This window comes from Xiphophorus couchianus, chromosome 3, assembly GCF_001444195.1.
Source record: "Xiphophorus couchianus chromosome 3, X_couchianus-1.0, whole genome shotgun sequence".
Classification (NCBI taxonomy): Eukaryota; Metazoa; Chordata; class Actinopteri; order Cyprinodontiformes; family Poeciliidae; genus Xiphophorus; species Xiphophorus couchianus.
In genome coordinates, this window is record NC_040230.1 from 17,443,737 (window position 1) to 17,463,693 (window position 19,957).

Genomic DNA, 19,957 nt, shown 5'->3' on the forward strand with positions numbered 1-19,957 from the left:
TATATACCATGGTCCATCAAACATCCCAGCACTGGGAGCCTGACTGAAAACAGATCAGCAGTTTAATCCTTTAGTGACCTGGAGGAGTCCAAAGCTGTAACACCACAACAAAAGGCATTTAAGGATCTCTGTAAAGAATAAGTGAAACAAAACCAACTGTACAGTGTTTATCAGTAGATTATGGGAAAATGTATTGTAAGTATTAAGATGATCATTCATTACTAATGATGTGCAGCTAGATCTATAATCTAAGGCAGATCTGATGTCACCGTATTTTAAAAAAGTTATAAAATGACCATTCTAGAAAACACTTGTAGCCATCTGTAGGTAGATGAGGTGATGAACCATCTGCCTTATTGTTAGCTCACAGCTCAAAGACCAGCATTAGAGACAGATGAGTGAGCATTTGTTTGTGTACATAGCATGGTACATGGGTAATCATAAGCACACATCTGTGAAAAGCAATGGATGTAAAAAGACAAGCCAGGTTTTGGAGTACCATATGTTGTCATTCATCTGACATCTTCTTTTCTGGTTATGGTGTGCATAATGGTGTTATGCAAAACTACACTGATCTCAAACGTCACAGGTGATCAAAAATAATAAAAAATGTGATCGGCCTGCAGTCTATATCTGTCATCTACCGTGAGACACAAACTTAACAGGGAACATGGTGGTGGCAACATCATGCTGTGGGGATGCGTTTATTCTACAAGGTCCGGGAACCGTGGCAATACTTTTGCAACTGATGAACAGCTAAAGTAATGTTTATAGGTAACAACAATGAACATCTCCACACACTAACTTTCAAGTTGAAAGAGAAAAGATGGGATGAGAAAAGTGTTGTTGGTGATATGTAAAACTGAGACAATTGCAGATTAAAAATAAGTGTCCGAGTTTGTGTAAGTCTCCAGTGGCTGTGGCGGGTTTGAATGGGTTGGATAACTCGAAGCAGCTCTGCGTGACATTCACACAGCGTGTGTGTGGACTTACAGGCAGCTGAGAGAGAGGAAGGGGGCAGGCACGCTGGAAATGAAATCACAAGTTACTGCTGCGTGAGAGATCGGGGATTAATAAATCTATTGAATAAAGGAAAACCATGGAGGCGTGACTGGATTACAGCACATTGGGTATGTTATAACCGAACTGAAATTGGGCAGCAAACGTTTCAATGTTGGACCTGCTGCTTCTTGTTTAATTAACTCTGAGGCTAATGTGGAGTAACGTTGAAGCGCCTAGCTAGCTAGCTCCACAGCACTAGCACACGGCTAATTTCCCCTGATAAATTGCTCTGCTTATAAATAAATAACCTTAAAACGCAGCTGGATTAACTGTTTTATTTCTGTTTAGATATGACGCAACAGTTTAATTAGTCACACTTGAAAGATATTTTTTTACAGCTAGCTAGCAGTTGCTACTTGTTAGCATTGCTAACCTGCATGTGGACTGCAAAACGAAAGAGGGTCGACTCTTTTAAAATGCTGCTAAAGAAGACCTGACAGTGCGTAGTTTTAAAAATTGAAAGTCAAACTAATAGAAAGTGATTGGAAATTACTATGAAAATGTCAGTTTTCCTGTCAGTTAATCAAGAGAGGCTACTTATCATAGCAGCGAAAAACACGTGTAGCTTTGACAGCAGTTCAGTCCGTGGAGCCAGCACAGCTTTTCAACATGTTGACTCTAAGATAGTTTCAACCCAACTTTTATCATAACCTCAAATCCTGCATGGTTACTTTTATGCAATCAGTGCAAATCACTTGGCATGTTCTTTTAAAAATAATATTACTCTGTTCTCGTAACTTTAGCTGGATTACAATACTTCTCAAATACTTTTTAAATCACTCGCATTAAGAAAGGTCTTCCATGCATAACTCACTGACAGAGTTGTTTTTTCACGCAAGTCATCTCATAACAGAAAAAAAAAATTGAAAGGATTCCTTATATTTCAGGCTGCGGTCGACTGATGTGGCTTTTTCTGTGGCCCGTGGCGATATTTAATGAAATAGCAGCCAAGGCTAATAGGCCACTTCTTTTTCTGAATTATAATGTTTTTCACTTTGCTGATATCCTTTATATGAAGAAAGCACCAACAAGTTAAGTGAAGCATCTATTCTAATTTGTGATCACAGGTCTGTTTTGCTTTTCGTTATCTGCCTCAAAACTAAGAATGCTTATAAGTTTCAGTCTTTAAATGCTTGAAGCAACAGAAACTTGGTAAAAAAAAATTTAGTCAAATGGAAATCAGACAAGGTCATGTTTTTATGCAGTGTATGCAAAATCTTGTTGTTACAAGATTTAAAAAAATTTTTTAATTTTAACCCTTTCATGCATAGTGGTCACTACAGTGGACAGCTATCTAAAAGCCATTTTCTTGTGCTTCCTGTGGATTTTTATGTTATAAATGCACATAGACCACTGAAGTGGACACTAATGCATCATAAAATATACCATCAACTACTGGCCATCAGCTGCAAATGCAAGAAATTATTTTTGTTAAATACAATATGGCCGACAGACAAAAAAGCATGAGAACCGACCCGGTCCCTCCTTCTACTGTAGACGACTCTTGCAAGTAAAAAATATATAACCCCTAAGGAACAATACTACTGATGTATTTTTCAAATAACAACTTTGTATTTGGACAAAATTACAATAATTACATAAAAAAAAAATTCCTACCTTTTTTATGCCTTAAGAAAAAAATTTTTTAAAATGGAAAAAAAATTCTGACACAAAGGATCATAATTCATGCATGGAAGGGTTAAGCTTCTACCTCTATCAAGAAACCAACAGCACATTTATTGTTGTTCTTTACTTTTATATGTTGAAGAAAATTAAAGAAATAGAATTGGTTAAAAGAAAGTTAGCAGGTCAGATGTAAAAAAAAAAAAACACACTCAAATTGGTATTGGCCATGAAAGGTGCGATCGGTGCACCTCTACTTGTACTCTGAGACCTTCTGCCCATTGAAACTTGTGGCACATTGAGCTGTGGCTTTTCTCTCTATCACTCCTCCTGCACACCCCAACAGGAGGCCACTAGATTGACAGCGCACTGTAATATCGCACATTTCACACCTTTACGGTATGCACAGCAGCGCAGTGCATACCGTACTGAGTCCCATCTCAGCAAACACAGAGTCCCATCTCTGTGTTTATCAGACAACTACACTCAATCAAGACTAATATTTAAAAATGTCTAATTGAAAAAAAACAAAAAAACTTTTAGTTGTGAGAGGGAAATGACTTGGCACCGGAGAGACTAATGTGGGTTTTGCTTCTATTATGCTGTGAATTCAATTTTTATTTATTTTTTTATGAAATTGAAAGTTTAAACAAACAATCCTTAATATATGTTTATCCTTCATATGAAGCAGTAGGACAACATGATCAGCTGTTTTATTTGCATAAAATTTCTGACAAGTCAGGGCACGGTCGAAGGACAACGTACACATGCCGTTTGAGGTAACCTGTTTTACCTCAAACGGCATCTTTGTTCTTCATTGTGAAAAATGACACAAGCAGTTGACCTTGGAAGGAAAACTCAACTGATCTTTTACTGTATGTAATAACTAGTACTATTTGTGTATTTAATTTGACCATTTAGATTGACTTCAAAAAAGTGCTTCCTTATATGGATCAGAGGTAGACAACTAAAGGTTATTTATCAGCGTAGTCAGCTTCTTTAAATATTTAAAAGGCCTTTCATGCACATTTTCAAACAATTGTTGATGCTCAGTGGATTGTTTTTCCTCTTTGTGTTAAAGGCAGACATACCAGATGCCTGTTTTTTAGAAAGACCTGAAGCTCGGAGACAGCCTGCCGCTCTGATGATTTAAACACACTTCATAGGTAAGATCCTGAAATGCATGCAAGAATGGTAAGCTGCTTTTAGTTCACACCATGCATATTAGGATGCTGCGTGTATTATGCATTAACGGTGCAGAATGTGACTAAATAGAGTTTAGAAGACCCACAGCTGCCATCACCTGACTTTTTACTAATATCATAGATTTGGTTTGGGAGAATGTTTATACAAAAAGCCTCTATTGTGAGTGAATTGTACAATCTTTAACCAAAGAGATGATATTCAGTCCTTATTCAGTTGCCATCTTTATATCATTTCCTCAGTTCATACCAGTTCATAGCAAATCCATGCTAGAGAAATTCACATAAAACCCAAAGGGAGGCATATTTTCTGTGCTCTTTAGTTGTTCTCATTCTCTAGTTTGGATCTGTGTTAGTACAACATGTCAGCTTGGTAGATGTCATTTCAAGGTTTGTATAATGTGGTTATCGTAATGTAAACTGTTCTGACTTGTTGGGTTTCTGTCTCCCTTCAGCTCTGCAGTTGCTCTGGTTTTTTTAAACGGGCATTTGGGCGGCTGCTGAGCGTGTTCAGAGTTTGACCATCCTGAGCTCAGGAATAATCAACATGACCGTGGCCAATGCAAAGTCTGGCTCAGGTAAGCCACAATGGACAGCAAACTAAAACAGCTGTTTCTGATTTCGAATCATTAACTATTTTGTTATTTTTTATGTCCTGTTGCTGCTTGTGAACTTCACATTGTCAACTACAAAGTTGATATTGCATTAACAAAACAAATGTTTCGAAGTAATAGTCTTTACTAAATCAAACACTATCATACATCACTACGTCTGTTTTATCTGCTTATCTAATGTGAAAGAAAACACCTGTGTATGCTTGTATGTCTGTGTAGGGAAACGTTGAAAGAAATTTTTAGCTGTCTTCTGTGAGCTAAAAATAAAAAAACCCAAAAATCTTTGATTATTTTGTGGCTTTCTTTGGACCAATCTTGTTGAACTATATGAATCTGTGTTTGTTGCTGCTCCAACAGTAACGGTTGATGCTTTTAAGCTTATTTCTGTCAACTTGTTCGTACCTTGGGCATTTTTACTCCAGTTATTTTCCAGTAGATGTAACAATCAGCTCCGATTTTTACTTTCACAAATGCAAGTCATACCACTTTAAGCCAACATGCAGTTGTCTGCTGGTCATGATCTTTCATTTGGTCAAGCTCGTGTCTGAGACGACGTTGTTCTTCTCCAGCCATGCAGCAGGTTCTTGACAACCTGAAAGACATGCCATCAGGAACTGGAGCCAAAGATATTGACCTCATCTTCCTCAAAGGAATCATGGAGAGCCCCATCGTCCGTTCTCTTGCTAAGGTGAAGCGCAAACTTCCCATTAGTACTACTTTGTATTCTTGCTTAGCAAAAGCAAATTCTAACATTATAGAGAGGAGAGGAATTTCCAGGATCATGGTATATATTGAGGGATTGGCAGGTCTAGCTTTTTCAAGATTGGTGATTGACCAGAAAATTGAAATCGGTGCAGCCCTAGTTTTATATGCAGGTGATAGGAAAAAGTGTTAAGAGTAAAAATGTCATGTTTTAACTGATCTGTACGCTAAAACTGACTAAAAGACAAAGAAAGTGCAATAACCTGGTTGCACATCCTTAAATTAATCTTTGAGTGGAATTATATAATTAACTTTTGATTCAATTTCAGCATTCAGTTTTGTTTTGGGTTCTTCACAGCAACATTAATAATATTTCTTCCCTCTGCCTTGCACAAGTTGATAAGAGTCTGCCATATTGTTACAACATCTCTCCACTGCAGCCCTCATCATGTGGGGCCACAGCTGAACTTCATCAACGTTAATCCTATTCTCCATAACTCATGACAGGTGTAAACTGAAGGAGACTGAATGTTGTAAAAAGACCAAAAGGTCCTTAAATAGCATAGTTCGAGCAACATTATGCAGCCAGGCTATTGCAGCGCATATTTGTGTTGACATGTACACAATATTTGTGAACTTCAGAGGTGAAACAAGTCTTTAAAAGTATTTATTGTGGTCCCATCTTTTTGGTGTCATGTACATTCTTATCTCTACTTTATGTATAATTTTTCAGTCATTTTTCTGCTGCTTTGTGCATTCAGGCTCACGAGCGCCTTGAGGAAGTCAAGCTAGAAGCTGTGGGGGACGACAACGTTCAGCTGCTCACAGAGATCTTGGATTCCCTCAACAACCTCGAAGAACGAGATCCTGCTGCAGCTGAGCTCGCCAGAATCCTCCAAGAGCCTCACTTTAAGGTATTAAGACTGTAATCGCTCATTCAATGAAGGTTTATTGGATCAGGAAGGATGAGAAAGTTTTTTTTAACTTGTGAAATAATGAAATTTTGAGCCTTTTTTTCCCCCCTTAGTCTGCTAGATACATGGCAACTTGTCATGTTGAGTCTCTGGGCCAGCATTAGAAGCTAAAATTAACTTTGGGCAGAATTATATAGATAGAGTGACAGCGCATGTCTTTGGCTTTTAGTTTTTATTGAAATAAAATCCTCAGGAAATGGTTGTTGTTGGGTTTGTGTGAATACTAGAAAGCACGTTTGAGTTGGTTTTAATGGTGGAGGAAACAAGGTACAAGAGGGAAGGGCTTTCATCATTAATCCTGTAAAATGGCTGCTATAAATGATGCTGGCTTTATTTTATTGCTGGAAGGACAGCAATAATGGTGAGTCATGTTCTCCAAATCATCAGTCAGCGCCGACATAAACAAAGCAAAATAGTTTGAGTCATTCTTTAGGAACAGTTTTGCTAAATTGATGTTGCAGTGATTATTTATTTATTTATTGACAAAAAAGCTTTGTATTGTTGTTTTATAAAATTTTTCCCTATGTTCCTGTTTCAGTCTTTGATTGAAGCTCATGACAAGGTGGCTGCAAAGTCCTATGAAATGGCCAATGCCATGGATAACAGCAATTCCCTCTCTCCAAGTTCCCTAATGCCCGCCGACGCTGTGAGGATGATTGGCATCCAGAAAAAGACCGGGGAGCCTTTGGTAAGCACCCTCATCTCTGCAGAGGAGGACATGTAGCACTGCAAATCCTCCATGTTTTCCATCTAACGTGACTCAGTTCAGCGTTTTAATTTGACTTGGTCAAGTTGTTTCATAGCAAGAGGTTGTGTCACTGTCAACGACCCACTCGTTCTCTCCTTCAGGGAGTGACGTTCCGCGCGGTGAACGGGGAGATGGTGATCACACGGATCCTGCACGGCAGCTCCATCGATAGGCAGGGGATGCTGCACACAGGCGACGTCATCCGGGAAGTCAACGGTCAGGAAGTGGGCAGTAACCCCGAGGAACTCCAGGAGCTGCTGAGAAACTGCAGCGGGAGCGTCACACTCAAGGTCCTGCCGAGCTACAGAGACATACCGGCGCCCCCGCAGGTGAGGTGAAGGCAGTGTCACCAGCATGTCAAATCCCACACAGTCCTAATGAATTATATATTCCTCGATGTACAAGTAATCCAGACACAGGGACTCTTACTTGGAATGGCATGGATTTGTCCTGAACCTGCCAAGGACTGGGGGGGAGCAGCCTGACTGGCTGTTTGCAGAATGCCAGGCGTTTGAAAACTGAGTCCACGAGGAACTATTAATAACACTCTGCACTCTAAGTAGGACACATACCACTCTGTTCACTGGAACACCCCTCTGGTCCTTACTGTAACAGGCACACACAGCGGCTGACACTGGCAGAGTGTGTAAGGTTATGTCACACACTGACATCTCTGCCAAATGGGACCGATTAATCCCTCTTTTCTACTATTTTTTAATGTCCCTGTTACCTTCCATTTATGCTAACAGAATAAATTATTCAATGCTCATTCTGATATATTTTAAGCTCCCTACAGATTTCAGCTTTACTTTTATCACTGCAGGCCCACGCCACATGTTAAACGTGTCAGTTTTCATGATTCAACAATAAGAAAGTGAGTGAAGAAATTACATCTATGGGAGTGTTCTGAGGTTAATATCACGGCCAAGAGTCATCAGCTGTCAATACGTGGTGGTGGTAGGGTTGGACAATAAACCCTACCACCACATATTAACAGTATATGTCATGATAGTCATGTGACCAATATCAGCAGGTAATATATCTGGTAGAATATTCAATATATAGAATAAACTCTGATCCAGACCCACATGTGATTCTGGGGGATGTAGGCAGAGGAAAGGCTTTGGCCGCTCGACCTCTCACGGCCAGCTAAGCAAAGTGAATGGCATCAACTAACTCACTCTTTGGTTACCTAGTAACAACCTGCTGGGTAACAAGCAGTTTCAAGTTCCCTTTACTTCGGTTACCTAGCAACAACTTGTTGAGTAACTTTGCCTCCGTGTCTCATAACTCCTGCAAAATAAGAAAAAACAACAACGTGGAGTGAAATCTGTGGGTAAAACAGGAACGGTCACACCACCAGTTTGGCAGTAACTCAGATATTTAAATCGATGAAACCATGCTTTCTACTCTACTGGAAAATCCTGAAGCAGAATGTCCAACCTATGCCTAGTGAGATTAAGCACAAACACAGCTGGGTTGTGCAGATCCGACACATCACCCACTGGTCCGCCTTTGAATGCCTTAAGAACAAAATGAAGGTTTTCAAATGGAGTAGTTCAGATTCAGTCTGTTTTTGATGCTGCAGCATGCCCTTAAATGTGGGGTTTAAGTTCAAAAATTGACCAGAATTCTTCCACACCAATATAAAAAATTCATAGGCATTTTAAAAGAATTTTATACATTTAAGTTGGTTTTTTTGCACTGAATTTTAACTTAATTCTTAACTTGTAGGTTTATTTGAAGCCATACTTCAGCTACAACCCAACTACAGATAACCTGATCCCTTGTAAAGAGGCAGGTCTGGCCTTTGCTAAAGGAGACATACTTCATGTTGTCAACAAGGAAGACCCCAACTGGTGGCAGGTGAGTCAACAGCACCAAGAAATACTGAAATATTATGTTCAGATTTTCACAGGCCTGGTTTATTCAGTCCTTTTTTCTGTGTTCTTCCTTGATGTTTGGAGTAGGGCTGCAAAATACTAAGAAATCATGTGATTTCAATAGTATTACTGATAGATATTGGAATTATATCTGTGGGCATGAATCCACCTTTTCCTCACTTAATATGGACGCATCTTAATGGGATGCTTCCATCACTCTCTGTCCTGTAGCTTCTTAGACAGTGCAAGACACTGACAACTGATATATTTCTGATATATTATGCGAGTTTGGATTTAAATAATTTGATTAAGCACCTTTTGCTTTTCAGCAAGGTTTAAGAAAATATCTTCTTGTATATCTGCATTAGTTTCCACATGTAAATAAGAAAAAAAGTGCTCTGCAGAACTCATCTTTCTGTCTAATTAACTGACCTTAACATGTTTTAGATTTATTTTATCTAATTTATTCTGGCATCATTTACAAATAAACAACTAATTCCTAAAGAGGTCAAGGCCTTTTTCTTTGCGTAGTTGAATCTGGAAAAGCATTGATTTTATAAAAACATTTCCACAGCTTTACTGCGTACAGAAGACACATTATAGTTTTAATACAACCTCGATCCCCATTTTAAAGGATCAAAGGTGAATAGGGAGACCAGGTACTGGCATATACAAGAGACTATAGTTGAGATTCAGTTAAATGTTTTTTTTTTTTCTTTCTTTTCCTGAGTGCCACATTTAAGAGATCGACCTCATTTCTTTTCTCAACTGTTTTAATTCCAACAAAGGCACGCAAAGTTGTTGGTGGAGCGACTGGCCTGATTCCCAGTCAGTTCTTGGAGGAGAAGAGAAAAGCTTTTGTGAGGAGAGACTGGGGCACTGCTGGTACAGGTCAGCACACATCACGTCCCCAGTTTCCCAACAAACCAGACACCATTGTTGAGTCTCTCTGACAGATGCACTTTGGATTTGGCGTTTGTGTTTCAGGGATGCTCTGTGGGACTCTGACTGCAAAGAAAAAGAAGAAAAGAATGATGTACCTCACTTCTAAGAACGCAGGTGTATATCACCAAATGTGCTTTATGGTGTTTTCGTCAAAATGTATCTGAGATGATGCAGTTCTCATTCAGTGTGTGCATTGCCTTGAGCAGAGTTTGACCGTTATGAGCTGCAGATCTATGAGGAAGTGGCCAGGATGCCCCCGTTTCGAAGGAAAACGCTGGTTCTGATCGGAGCCCAGGGGGTCGGAAGGAGGAGCCTGAAGAACCGCCTTGTTGTTATGAATCCTCTAAGATATGGAGCCACTGTCCCCTGTGAGTGTGCCAGACAAACCTGGACAATTACAGAAATTGTCTACAGTGTGCTGTCAGTATTCATACCCATTGAAGGTGTCCACTGACAAATTTAGAAACAAAAAATCTGAAAGTGTTTCACTTCCCCAGAATCAATCATTTCTAGAACCATTGATTGTTGTTCCAGATGCAGTTTATGTTGTCTGTCCCAACCAGCACTACACAAATACACACTTGTGTTTTTTGTCCATTACTCTTTTCAAAATAGCTCGGACTTAGGTAAATTTGTATCATATGGTTCCATGCCAAACTTTTCAGATTTTTATTTTACTTTTCACCTCATTTATGTTCTTTTTTGTTTCGGTCTCTCACATTAAATACTCCCCCCAAAAATGACGGGGAAAGAATGCTTCTGCAAGGCACTATATGTGATTAATTTCCTGACTTTTTCTGGCTTTAGTTACGTCCCGCCATCCCAGAGAAGAGGAGAAAGATGGGCAGAACTATTGTTTTGTGACTCGGGAGGAGATGGAGCGTGACATCAAGGAGAGCCGGTACTTGGAGCATGGCGAGTACGACGGGAACCTCTACGGCACAAAGATCGACTCCATCCACGAGGTGGTGCAGGCCGGCCGCACGTGCATCCTGGACGTGAACCCTCAGGTAAAATCTCCTCAGCACCTTCCATACAGGGAGCTGTTTTGCCCTGAAGCTTTGGTTGTGACAACACAGTTTATGCACAGGCCTTGAAGGTGTTGAAGACTGCAGAGTTTATGCCGTTCGTGGTGTTTATCGCTGCTCCTGAGCTGGACACACTAAGAGGCATGCACAAAGCCGTGATCGATGCTGGCCTTACCACCAAAATCCTAACGGTAATCCTGAGAAATTCCTGTTCGCGTATTGTGAGGTGATCGTTGGTGCTCTTGAACAGTAGCTACTGCCATCAGAGTATAACTGGACTCCCGCTTCTGTTGCAGGAGAACGATTTAAAGAAGACGGTAGATGAGAGTGCCAGGATCCGCCGGGCGTACAGCCACTACTTTGACCTGACTATAGTCAATGACAATCTGGACAAGGCGTTCGACAAGCTGCAAGATACCGTGGAGCGATTATTTGTCGAGCCTCAGTGGGTTCCAGTCAGCTGGGTGTATTGAAGCTCCTCCTACTGGACCTGCTGTCTGAGCTGCTGGGCCTGGGATTAAATACAATTTTTAACACTGTGCTGCACACAGGAAGAATGGGACGTCAACCTCGTTGGTACAAACTGCATCCGTCACCTTAATCTAAATCGCCAGTTTTCTTTTCCAACACACTATGCAACTGTCCAAACAACAGGAAGAGTACTTATTTAGTGCCAAATATGTTGTTTTTTTTTTTTAGAGAGTATTTCTATTTAAATAGATGCAGCTTTTTTGTCAGATTGCTTTTAATCATCTGTCAGTTTGTCTAATTTCACATCTTGTAAAGGTAAGTTTTATTTATTCTCCTAAAATGAGGGCTCTGTCAAAGAAAAGGATGTGATACCTCAGTGTTAAGTTTACAGTGTGTGTCCACTGCTTCAAGTCATTGTCACTACAAACTTAGTCATTCATCATGTTTCTTATATCTTCTTACTGCTAAAATGTATTCCCCTACATTATTTTAGTTCAGTGTTCTCTCTGAAAGCCGTTCCTCCGATCACTCTTTGAAGATCATTGTTGCACAGAAAGCAAAGGAATACTGTAGTATTTGTCCAGCATTCACTGAAGCTGGACAAAAGGCTGGTAAAGCCATTCTGATAATAATGCTAACTGTTAGAGTATTTAAGTTTTTGGACTGTTAAACCAGTGGATTTGGTGCTGTTTGTGTTTATAAAGAAAAAAAAAAAAGCTTACCCAGGGCCGTTGAAGAGGGTACGTCATCTCAGTAAACTATCCCTTTAGATGTGATAATACAAAGACTTAACAGTTTTAAATAATGTTCATATTTACTTACTAAAGGTTTATTTTACAAGATTTCAGATAAGATGTATTTTCAGATGTGTAATAAAATAACAGGTGTTTTCTAATGATCTGCTTCGTATCTTTTTCAGTAAAAATCCCCTCCTGTCCGTTCAGTAAGCAAACATTCCGTTTTAGTTATTTCTCCATAAATGTTCTAGAATATTTGAACTATTGCAATGATGCAGCTTTTTATATATGCCATCACACTGTTGAAACCTTCAATGTTTTAATAAATATTCAAAATAACTATTAATAAACATATCCTCGATACTCTGGAGCTGTTAAACATAATTTGGACCATTTATTCTGAAACATGTCTATAATCCCTTTCCTGGACCAGTTTCATGTTTTACATGAACTCTGGACCTTCATCTGAAGTTTAGGTCTATTAAACACTCTTGTCCAAATTGATCAATCTTGAGATTTCAATCAAAATGACTTTTGCAAAAGTTACCAAATTCTTTGAGCTTCTTAACATTACAAACATCAATGTAACTGTAACTGAGGCGCACCAAAGCAACGTTTGGACTAATTTTAACTTTGTGGCTTTTTGGTTTCACAACCTAAACTTTAGTTTGATCTCTGGCTTGCCTGCTGTGTTCCTTGATCTTAATGATGCTGTTCACAAAATTTCTCTAACAAATCTCTGAGGCCTTCATAGACCAGATGGATTTTTACTGAGCATAAATTTTTCAAGTTAAATGATTCACTGGATGTTATTTGGTGGTGTCAGAAAGAATGCAGCTAAGCACAAATATCTGCTGCACTTTAGAGTTTTATTTGTGGGAAAAAAAAACATGCATCAATTTACTTCCACTTAACAAATTTTCTCTTATGTTTCGATCCATCAAATAAAATCCCACTGAAATACATAGAAGCTTGTGATTGTACCATTTCACAAAACACCTGTATTCAAGTGTCAGGGTAACAAATATCATTCACACTTTAATTTTTTTGTAAACCACCTATCCTATCTTCTTTACTAAACAATTATTTGTTAATTTGTTGGTCTGTCACAGAAAATCCTAAATGAGCTAAAATTTTAACTTGAAATCGAGAAAGTGGGATCTTTGCAAGACACTGTTCAATAAGGAAACACCATCCTTTCATTGTGCACAACTTCTCATGTTTAAAAATTTGCATGCGAGGCCCATGAATACAAGCATTTGTAGTAGAAGTCGGCCTTGGATGCTTTAGGTGAAAGAATCAAGTTTTTTGTATAGCACATTTCAGCAGAAAGGCAGTTCAAAGTGTTTTTAAAAACACAAAATTACTAAGTTTTAAAGAAAACACCTCACAGTCAATAGTCAAAGCCTAAATCAATTTCTAAAAGACTTCTTTGGTTTTATGTAAAAAAAAAAAAAAAGATTTGTTGGCCAATTAATTGAAAAGGGCAAAAACAATCTCAAGCCACAAAAGGCTTATTGTAGTGTAGTACAACATGAATTTTGCTGAAACAGATTTCTAATTATCAGATGGTGCGTATTTAGGGTATCGACATTTGATCACATTCAATTCAATGAAGTCCAAGTCTTATACAATGTAAAATCTGCCAATAAAAAATATTTAGTCCGATGTTCATTCTCACATTTATGTTTCAAGCACTTATTTATAATTGTCCATACTAAATCCCCAAAGAAAACATAATATATTGGATTTCCTTTTAATCAGTATACAGTTCATATGGTTCAACAGCCACAGGCTAAAGAGGCGAGACTTTTAATAGCAATGCAGAGAATCAGGGGATGATTTCCTGGTTCATGCTTGATTTCAACCCGTAGCATATCGCTGTCTCTCCGTAGAGACACATTACAGGAGGCAAAAATATGTTCAGTCCTTTCATAGTCGTCATCTGGCAATGCTGTGCTGCTCAGAGTCTTCTCCCGGGTTCCTGACACACACTGCACCTAGAACAAATGTAAGGAAAGCCATGTGTTTCAAAAGAATTAATAATAATTTAGCTTCTGCCTTTAAAATGACCTGTTGAATTAACTTGAGGGTGGGAACGGTCCTCACTAACCAGTAGCTCCAAAGTCTGTAGGGTTGCAGGATTACTGCAAACACTTAAAACAGGAAGACAATCATCTGGTAACTCTGAAAGATAAAATTAATAAACAATGTAAAAAAAAACCCAACAAATACAGCAGTTCAGTTTCTTCCTTTCTACACTGGGGATTTTGTCTTACCCTCTAATGCACTGACAACCAGATGCAGTGCGGTGAGGACTGGGCTCTGAGTCGACTCCTCTGCACCAGACTGCTCCAACACCTCAAAAATCGCTTGGATGCTCTGCTGCTGAGATTCCTTTAATCCGTCATCATTCAGGCTGGGTTTCTTACCCAGATACATCCAGTCCAGCTGTCACAAATAGAAGCACCTACAGTTATCTGCTCTGTTAATGTTATGATAAAAACCAGGCACATCAGTGTGGCTCTTTACCATGATCTGAAGTGCGCCAACGGCTGCCGGTTCCTGCATCAGTCCTGTGATGTGCTGGAGCAGAGACGACCTGGTGGAGGCTGGGAGGGTGGAAAGCTGCTGGAAATGATCCTTCAGTTTCTCCAGTTCTTGGATAAAGAACATCAAATTACATCATTTGTTTTACAAATATCTACAATGCCCAAAGTAAAAGTTAACAATGACAGGGGCACATTCAGGATTCCTATGATTCTATGGATATGCTACTTTGGTTGGAGTATTTTTCGCATCTGACAAATTTAAGTTAATTGGAGCCACATCTGTGGCTGTACCTTAAAGACCACACCTCAAACACACTGCTTCTCGTTTGGTACAATAGGAAAGCCAAAACAAATCAGCCGAGATTCCAGGAAGATAAGTGTGGTGCTTCACACGTCTGGTTCATGTTCGGAAACAATTTGAAGAAGCTTCAATGTCCAGTTGTCAAAGATGGACATGAATGAATGTCCAACCATCGTGCCACTCAGGAAGGAGATGGGTTCTGTGTCCCAGACATGAATGTCTTTTGGTCCAAAAATCAGCCTCAGAACAAAAGCCAAAGATCTTGTGAAGACGCTGCTGAAGCCAGTGTCTCTATTCACAGACATGGGCTGGAAGGCCACTCAGCAGGGAGGAAGCCATTATTTCAAGAGACATAAAAAAGCCATATAGCAGTTTACAAATGCAGACTAGGTCAAAGACTTTCATTTTGGAGACATGTCCTGTGGTCTGATGAAACTAAAGTGGAACTGTTAGAGGCGTAATAAAGGCGTTGGAAAAAGGGTCATGCTTGGAAGCCTGTGAACACCATCTCAACTGTGAAGTATGATGGTGACAGTATCATGTTGTGGGGCTGCTTTTCTGCAGGATGAACTAGTGAACTTTAATGTGGAAATATTGAAGCAACATCTAAAGATATCAGCCAGGACAATGACCCTAAAACTACCGCCAAACAAAATCAATGTTTGGTGTACTGTAGGTATCACAAAGCTCTGATCTCAATCCAATAGAAAATGTATGGATAGATGTGAAAAGGCGCATGCAAGTGAGGCAGCCTGAAAACCTGACCTAGTTCCAGCAGTTCTGTCAAGAGAAATGAGCCAGAACTCCAACAAACTACAGTGAGAATCTTGTGGGAATCTTGTGGAAGGAAACCCACATCTGACCCACGTCATACAGGTCAAAGGCGATGCTACCAAATACAAGGGAAATGTATGTAAACTTCTGTTTCAGAAGACTTTAATAAATACGTATTCTTCCTCTCATTGTAGTGGCATTTAGGGAACAGAAATAAGTTAGGTAATTACAGCTGACCTAAAACAAGATAAGTATGGTCTGATTTCAGCTCAGGCAATGAGGAAAAAGAAGAGCTGTATCTTTTTATTCAGTGAGTGTAAACCTTTGGTTTCAACTGTAAATTGTATCTGTCACCAGGGCTGAGCAATAGTCTTAAGTCAGCTCCCAACTTCTATATACTTTAGACATTGGCTGGTTTTTATTGGTGCTTCCACCAGTCTTGCAGAAGGTGTCTAAGTAAATTACCTGGTCAAGTAATGGAGTAAAGAAGCGGTATAAAACCTTAAAAAGCTTTAGAAAAAAGCTACTAGTAATAAAGTGTGAAGTGGTCAGATTTAAAATGTGTTCTTTTCTTAGTTGTGGATTAATGTATCAATGCCACACTGATTAATACATTCACAATCTCTAATATGCCTGAAGGTACGTCGAGTGGCAAAGCAATGAAAAAGTCAGGTCTGCGGCTGAGAATGAGGGCAAAGAGTGAGTAAGTAAAATTTTTATTTAAAGAAAAGTATTACAAAGTGCTTATAAAAAACAAAATGAAAGCAAAGGCTAGTGTAAAAATGTTTTCAGCTCTGAAATAAGACCACCGAATCCACAAATCTCAAGTTCAGACGGAGACAATTCCAGAGTCTGAAGGTCACTGTTGCAAAAGCTCTGTCTCCTTTAGTTTTTCATCCTCGTCTACTGAACAGTCAGCAACCCCTGATCAGAAAAGAGTGGTTACTGAGCAAAGAAAACTTTAAAGCCAGAGGTAATACTGTCCAGGACTAATTTAAATTTTCCTTTAAATCTGAACATTAAAAAATAGAAATGTCTCGAGACATTTGGATAATCTGCACTTCACAGATTATCACACAGGCCAGAAAAGATACACTAATGTAAGTCAGACCATATAACTATCATGCTATTATAATCCTAAAGCTTCAGAATGTATTTGTGATGCAGCAGTTATCATCAATGATGCTATTTTCTGTTAAAAAGATAAGACAGAAAAAAGAAAAGTGACAAAAGAAACAAAAAAGCAAAGTAATTTTACCCTGCTGAATCACATTGCTTTTTGGAACTGAGAAACACAGCAGACTCTTCTTGCCATGGCCGTCTACTTCAAAACCTCCATCTGACATCACGCACAGCTCTGTGGAAAAAAAGTTTATAGACAGTTCATCATTTTTGTCTTGTTAAATTAGCAAAAGTTATTAAATAGAGTTCAGAGTATCCTCACCAAAGTTCCCGTCGCTTTTGATCTCCAGCTCTATGATGCCGTAGGCCATCGTGGTGTGAGGAGGAATCTCCAATGTAACGTTGCTGTCTTTGCTCAACTTTCCACTTTCCGTCAGTAAAATCTGGGTGGAAAGTTAGCAGAACTTCAGGGAAGCTCAGACATAATATACCACATCAAAATTTTGTCTTTTTAAAGAAAAACTCAAGTTTTTACTTTTTACTGAACTGGAAATGATTCCATTTCCAGTTAACTTTTATAGATTGTGTCAATGAAAACAAAAGCTATTAAAAATACATCTAAAATATGGTTTTTCTTATCGTCCCATCTCTAAAATATTATTTCTATTCCCAACATATTACAACTTCAGCTGTCAGGGTTCTGACCATTTTTGAGACTGAAGTTTCCAGCATTTTAAGTCCATTTATGACCAATTTTTAAAAGAGTGGACGAATGGGTGACGTCAGGGTGACAAGTGAGGATCTTCTGTATAAATCTGGGGAAAATACACCCTGATTTGACATCATTTTAGAAATTCTGGTATTTATAATGTAGACAATGAGATGGTGAATAATTAAAAATATGTCTATCTTATTCAAGTTTTATTTTTTAATCATTTAAATAAAATTTTAGACTTGTATTAACAATGACTCAGATGTGGTGTGCGTGCATGCAGTTGCCACACGTTGCGTCTTTTTAAATAGAACAATATTTCCGCTCCCTCTGCTCAACAGTTGATTTGCCAAGTTGCATGCAGAACTGAAACTAGTTTCAGGAACAGTAGGGCACCTAGTGATGATAGCCCATTTCTCAAATCCACCATATTTATATTGGGCAACATGCCCACCATCACATGCAGGCAAAAATGGAACAAAAACACTTTTACAATAAACTTAACATGCAGATACTGAAAGCATGAATGTGTTTGGTGTCTGTGGTAGTTCTTATTCACTGTACTTTAGACACTTTGGGGATGCAGGGAATTAGAGTCCCCACGAGCCATCCTCGCTGCTGCACGTCCTCTACGACTGAACATGGCTGTGTGGTCATGATGCGCTCCTTCACAATGCCAAACACATTTTTCTTTCTCTCTTTCGTCTGCTGGATCAGAGAGTGCGACATGTCCAGAACTCTTTAAAAAAACAGCAAAAAACACAAATGTACGATATTCAGAGAAAGTCTGGTTCTATGAAAGTACTGAAAGGCCTGTCATTTTATTTTATGTGTTTGTCTATTGTACATAGAAAAATATGATCATCTCTAATCAATCCCTCATAAACTTTACGGTTGAGGGGAAAAAACGTTCTTCTGTTTATATTTCTTCAATGGGACATTTAAATCTATCAGAGTGGACTCAGTTAGGGGAGCTAACCTGCCTTTGGATTCTCGCATCAGTTTCGGGACGTCCGCTTCCTCTTTCTTCAGACTGCCAAAGGACAACTGGAGTTTGGAGGAGCCTTCACTCTTTATATTCAATTTGGTTTTGACAAAACTGGCATCCACTGTTCCCTGCACGTCGCCACCATATGTGCCGCTGTACTTAATGAAGTCTGTATCTAGCACAGCTGTAAATACAAATAAACCATTTAAGGTTTGCTGTCACTTTGCTGTAATAAATGCTTTAAAAAAAACAACATGAGTGTTGTTTTTTTATTTTTATTAACTTACCTGGTGTTATGGGCGAATCGCCTGTCAGCAGGTCATTCAGGGTGAAGTCAGTTGGAAGATATTTGGGTTTCTGCCAGAACCAGGAGCGTTCACGCTTCACCACCACCGTCAGAAGCTCCAAGTTGTCATTCAGGCTGGACACTGGGATCAGTAAGCCCCTATTATCCACCTCCTTCACAAAGTTTTTGGTTGCTATGGCAAACATTTCTCCCGCGGCTCATAAAAAAAACCTTTGACGGATAAAGTGAAATCAAGTTAGCAAGACATAAGAAAAGGTTATGTTTACCTTCATCTGGCACCTGGATTCTGTCGGGTCCAGGTGCTAATTGATAAAAACGTAGCTTCGATTAAGGTTCATAAGGTCCATTGAACTTCAATAATGCAAAACTCGGTTTAAACACTATAGTTCAACGTCTAAAGTAGCTCAAACAACCTAGCATCTACAAACAGTTTTTTTAATCAGAGCTGTGCGTTTATCAATAAAACGTCAAAATAACACAATATATACATATGAAACATGTTCTTACCGCTTCTCTGGAGTTATTGCTTTAGTGCTAAGCTAGTTATGAAAGTTACGTGACAAAGGAGTTGCTAACTACTATTATACTGTTGTTACTTCAGTCTGTTTTGGACAAAGGACTCGAGAAAGCCCCGCCCTCAGTACAGGAAGCGCTTGCTCTACTTTCTCTTCCTTTATGATCAAATAGACTGAAAAATCACTTCTACAGTGATTATCTCTTAAATTGACGAGCTCTTCAATAGTTGACTTCTAAATGTGCTTGTTGAAGCTACAAATAAAACTGAATATTGATTATATTCGCAGAACAACATCCCGACTGGAAGATTTGCTATAAATGAGGAGAGGCCAAAGTGCGGCCTGGGGGCCATTTGCGGCCCACTGATTAACTTTGTTCGGCCTCCGACCAAAAGAATCTGGACAGCAGGGCATTAAAGATGGATTTTATTTGATGTTTCAGGAGAAAGTAACCCATATGCTGTTTTGTTTCTGTTCTGTTTTTCTTGCAAGATCGTGGTCTGGGACACTTTTCAAATGACCTCTGGGGTGCATATGGCTGACGCCCTGTCATTTGACCAGGCCTACTTTACAAAGCCCTTTTCTACAAAAATGTGATTTTCTTTTATTAGCTTAAATAGAATGTTGCATGTTGAGTTTATTATTGAGCAGATCAAATTAAAAAGGGCAAAATAATTAATTTTTTTATTTACTATTA

At 39.0% G+C, this 19,957-nt stretch overlaps 2 protein-coding genes across 4 annotated transcripts; one reads left to right on the forward strand and one right to left on the reverse strand.

Annotated features, from left to right (window-relative positions):
* Window positions 1-984: 984 nt before the first annotated feature.
* Window positions 985-12,150, forward strand: pals2a (protein associated with LIN7 2, MAGUK p55 family member a). Of its 2 annotated transcripts, XM_028012801.1 has the most exons (14): window positions 985-1,130; window positions 3,767-3,851; window positions 4,343-4,465; window positions 5,071-5,189; window positions 5,965-6,117; window positions 6,716-6,865; window positions 7,027-7,254; window positions 8,660-8,791; window positions 9,597-9,699; window positions 9,796-9,867; window positions 9,960-10,121; window positions 10,561-10,763; window positions 10,844-10,972; window positions 11,078-12,150. In XM_028012801.1, the coding sequence occupies exons 3-14, from the start codon at window positions 4,435-4,437 to the stop codon at window positions 11,252-11,254; spliced, it is 1,659 nt and encodes a 552-aa protein (XP_027868602.1). In that variant the 5' UTR covers window positions 985-1,130; window positions 3,767-3,851; window positions 4,343-4,434; the 3' UTR covers window positions 11,255-12,150. The 2 variants fall into 2 exon arrangements, with proteins under 2 accessions (XP_027868602.1, XP_027868604.1); XM_028012803.1 differs by lacking the exon at window positions 5,071-5,189.
* Window positions 12,151-13,149: 999 nt separating this feature from the next.
* gsdmeb (gasdermin Eb) lies at window positions 13,150-19,388 on the reverse strand. 2 transcript variants are annotated; one of them, XM_028012804.1, is made up of 11 exons: window positions 19,253-19,382; window positions 19,156-19,158; window positions 18,726-18,955; window positions 18,430-18,622; window positions 18,015-18,189; window positions 17,061-17,181; window positions 16,875-16,973; window positions 14,522-14,649; window positions 14,269-14,440; window positions 14,103-14,176; window positions 13,150-13,989 (listed from the first exon to the last, which is right to left on the reverse strand). In XM_028012804.1, the coding sequence occupies exons 3-11, from the start codon at window positions 18,928-18,930 to the stop codon at window positions 13,771-13,773; spliced, it is 1,386 nt and encodes a 461-aa protein (XP_027868605.1). In that variant the 5' UTR covers window positions 18,931-18,955; window positions 19,156-19,158; window positions 19,253-19,382; the 3' UTR covers window positions 13,150-13,770. The 2 variants fall into 2 exon arrangements, with proteins under 2 accessions (XP_027868605.1, XP_027868606.1); XM_028012805.1 differs by lacking the exon at window positions 19,156-19,158 and having other exon boundaries at window positions 18,726-18,957; window positions 19,251-19,388.
* Between the last annotated feature and the right edge of the window lie 569 nt (window positions 19,389-19,957).

Bases quoted from the DNA above. Each gene is read 5' to 3' on its own strand.
- gsdmeb (XM_028012805.1), bottom strand. From the start codon at position 18,930: ATGTTTGCCATAGCAACCAAAAACTTTGTGAAGGAGGTGGATAATAGG. The intron at 14,650-16,874 runs GTAAAATTACTT...TCTTTATCCAAG, and splicing joins AAGCAATGTGATTCAGCAGG to AACTGGAGAAACTGAAGGAT. The intron at 13,990-14,102 runs GTTAGTGAGGAC...CATTTGTTCTAG, and splicing joins TACAGACTTTGGAGCTACTG to GTGCAGTGTGTGTCAGGAAC.
- pals2a (XM_028012801.1), top strand. From the start codon at position 4,435: ATGACCGTGGCCAATGCAAAGTCTGGCTCAG. The intron at 7,255-8,659 runs GTGAGGTGAAGG...CTTAACTTGTAG, and splicing joins ACATACCGGCGCCCCCGCAG to GTTTATTTGAAGCCATACTT. The intron at 9,868-9,959 runs GTGTATATCACC...TGCCTTGAGCAG, and splicing joins CCTCACTTCTAAGAACGCAG to AGTTTGACCGTTATGAGCTG.